Genomic DNA, 3,358 nt, shown 5'->3' with positions numbered 1-3,358 from the left:
TTCGCTTAATTTAAATCTCAGCTCCATGTCGTACTGAGAAGGATCAACATTTAGTTTGTTCTATAAATCCTTATAGAGTTTTGTATATGATGTGCTTAATGTTATGAAAATCGCGATACCACCACATTTATCATTCGTCTATTTCTATACTCATTGATCTCTTTCATCCAATTTGAAATCACCAAAGTAACAAATTGAGACTACAACCATATCTGCATGATGGAACATAATTTTTAATTATAAGAAAAATATCAGCGATAATAAAAAATATCGACAAACAACCAACTATTCGGTCGGCTGTCTACATTAAACAGCCAGACGACTGTTTTGTTGAGCAGCCGTCCAACTTTGTTTTCGTATATGCAGATGAACTTTTTTCTTATCAATGCCTAAAAAACTATAGATCTATTAAAATTTTTTATCTAAATTAACATTATATGTCGAAAAAAAATTTATCAATTGTAATGTACATTAATTTAACGAAAATAAAATTAAATATGCGTATTTATACTTACCGATTCGACGAGATTTATATAAAAAAATTTCGGCTCCAGCGTTTGATAAATTTTTTAGATTTTAGGGTTGAAGTAGATGAAAGATGAGAGTATTTTTTATCTAGGTTGGAATAAGCTAATAAGAAAAGTTAGCTAATTTTGAAATTTTAAGTAAGAAGTGTTTGATTTTCAATTGTTAACTAAAATGATAGTAATGTCTTTTTAAAAAATATATATTTTTTTTGTAATTGTATAATATATTGAAGGATAATTTTGTCTTTTATCATTCGATAGGCCATTTTGATAATATTCATTTCTCAAGGAGTTAAAGCGAAATTTGGATGATTTGCCTAAACCATTTTTAAAAGGTACCCACTTGAAATTTATGCACATTTACATAATGCACCTTTAAGATTCCTCTTCGTTTTCTCTCTCTAAGACCACGACTTTTTTCTCTCTTTAACATCACCGGTGATTTAAAAATATCCGCCACCCACCTTCATTTATGGACCCTTTCTTTGGCGCCGGCGGTGGTAACAGGCCATCTCCAAAAAAAGAACTACTGGGTCCTCGTCCAACTGCACTCAAAGTCAACAAAGACTCGCGCAAGATCAGTAAACCACCAGTTGCGCCGCCACGTCACCCCCCAGGACCAACACAAGTAGCTCATCCTGCACCGCAGCAAGTTGAGGACCGGCAGCCGGTGATAATCTATGCGGTTTCACCAAAAGTACATCACACCACCGTCGGTGACTTTATGGACTTGGTTCAAAAACTCACAGGCAACACCACCACCTCCGCATCCGCCTCGACCTCCTCCACAGCCGACTGCGTCTCTCCGGCAGCCAGGCTAGCATCCATAGAGAAAACAAGTCCTTCTGAAAGGCAAAGAGAGAGAGAATTCACAGTAGATAATATTATGGATATTCTTGAAAACAGTAATCTTGATATGGGCCAAGTCCCCGGAATTTTATCTCCTGCACCGTCAACCCTGCCACCCATATCGCCGGGATTCTTCTCTCCGGCGCCAATGGACCCGTTTATGTTCGGGTACAACATGTTCATACCAAGTCCGTCAACCCTGTTTTCAGCTTCCATGGTGTCTCCTTCACCCTCTTCTTCTTTCGATCTCTTCAATCCATTTGACTTTTAGCCAATAGAAAAGTCATTTTTTATTTTTTTTTAATTATTTGATGCATGTGTTTTAGAAAAAAATTTCTAGAGAGAGAAGGTGGGCTTTGTGGAAAAAATTGAAAGTAGAGTTGGGGATGGAGTGTGGTGGGGTAGACCAATTTGTTTTTTATTTTGTATTTTTGGGTATGAAAGGAAATTATTTGTTAGATATTTGGTTCTTAGGAAATGTGTAATTTGACTAACTATCCAATGAAATTTTTGCCTTTTGGAACATTTAATTTTGGTTTAACATGATAGATCGACGTATCATTGATTTTTGTTTTGATTTATATTTTGTGTGCAACATATTTGATGAAATAAGATAGTGATGGTAACGTGGAATATTATATAATTTTGTATTTTTATGAATTGAATTGATATTAACAAAGTTGAAAATTCAATTTCACGTGCTAATATATTTAATAATAATATTAAGAAACTATTTGATATAATTTTTTTTTCAAAAATACATTTTATAAAAATTAATATTTTTGAAGAATATATAATTAAAAAGTTGAAAAAATAATTATAAATTTACATCTAAAATTATTTTATTAAAAAAATGTTATTGAAAATGAATTAAAAAATGTATTTTAAAAAATTTATGCAAAATGAAGTCTATGATTTTTCTTTCAAGAAAAGTCATTGGTCAACTTTGGAATACTATTAGTAGCTCATCCTGCACCGCAGCAAGTTGAGGACCGGCAGCCGGTGATAATCTATGCGGTTTCACCAAAAGTACATCACACCACCGTCGGTGACTTTATGGACTTGGTTCAAAAACTCACAGGCAACACCACCACCTCCGCATCCGCCTCGACCTCCTCCACAGCCGACTGCGTCTCTCCGGCAGCCAGGCTAGCATCCATAGAGAAAACAAGTCCTTCTGAAAGGCAAAGAGAGAGAGAATTCACAGTAGATAATATTATGGATATTCTTGAAGACAGTAATCTTGATATGGGCCAAGTCCCCGGAATTTTATCTCCTGCACCGTCAACCCTGCCACCCATATCGCCGGGATTCTTCTCTCCGGCGCCAATGGACCCGTTTATGTTCGGGTACAACATGTTCATACCAAGTCCGTCAACCCTGTTTTCAGCTTCCATGGTGTCTCCTTCACCCTCTTCTTCTTTCGATCTCTTCAATCCATTTGACTTTTAGCCAATAGAAAAGTCATTTTTTATTTTTTTTTAATTATTTGATGCATGTGTTTTAGAAAAAAATTTCTAGAGAGAGAAGGTGGGCTTTGTGGAAAAAATTGAAAGTAGAGTTGGGGATGGAGTGTGGTGGGGTAGACCAATTTGTTTTTTATTTTGTATTTTTGGGTATGAAAGGAAATTATTTGTTAGATATTTGGTTCTTAGGAAATGTGTAATTTGACTAACTATCCAATGAAATTTTTGCCTTTTGGAACATTTAATTTTGGTTTAACATGATAGATCGACGTATCATTGATTTTTGTTTTGATTTATATTTTGTGTGCAACATATTTGATGAAATAAGATAGTGATGGTAACGTGGAATATTATATAATTTTGTATTTTTATGAATTGAATTGATATTAACAAAGTTGAAAATTCAATTTCACGTGCTAATATATTTAATAATAATATTAAGAAACTATTTGATATAATTTTTTTTTCAAAAATACATTTTATAAAAATTAATATTTTTGAAGAATATATAATTAA

The 3,358-nt window shown here is 33.7% G+C and overlaps 1 protein-coding gene across 2 annotated transcripts; it reads left to right on the top strand.

The window, feature by feature from the left end:
- Positions 1 to 878: 878 nt before the first annotated feature.
- On the top strand, positions 879 to 3,087 carry LOC111369913 (protein MKS1-like). 2 transcript variants are annotated; one of them, XM_022991647.1, is made up of 2 exons: positions 879 to 1,185; positions 2,367 to 3,087. In XM_022991647.1, the coding sequence occupies exons 1-2, from the start codon at positions 1,000 to 1,002 to the stop codon at positions 2,826 to 2,828; spliced, it is 648 nt and encodes a 215-aa protein (XP_022847415.1). In that variant the 5' UTR covers positions 879 to 999; the 3' UTR covers positions 2,829 to 3,087. The 2 variants fall into 2 exon arrangements, with proteins under 2 accessions (XP_022847415.1, XP_022847406.1); XM_022991638.1 differs by lacking the exon at positions 2,367 to 3,087 and having other exon boundaries at positions 879 to 1,906.
- Positions 3,088 to 3,358: the final 271 nt, after the last annotated feature.

The sequence above is a fragment of the Olea europaea genome, chromosome 2 (assembly GCF_002742605.1).
Source record: "Olea europaea var. sylvestris chromosome 2, O_europaea_v1, whole genome shotgun sequence".
Lineage (NCBI taxonomy): Eukaryota > Viridiplantae > Streptophyta > Magnoliopsida > Lamiales > Oleaceae > Olea > Olea europaea.
The sequence above is the reverse complement of the archived record's forward strand: the minus strand, read 5'-3'. Positions and strand labels throughout refer to the sequence as shown.

Excerpts from the sequence above, each read along its gene's own strand:
- LOC111369913 (XM_022991647.1), top strand. The coding sequence starts at position 1,000 with ATGGACCCTTTCTTTGGCGCCGGCGGTGGTAACAGGCCATCTCCAAAA. Across the intron at positions 1,186-2,366 it reads CTGCACCGCAGCAAGTTGAG|GACCGGCAGCCGGTGATAAT; the intron begins GACCGGCAGCCG and ends CAGCAAGTTGAG.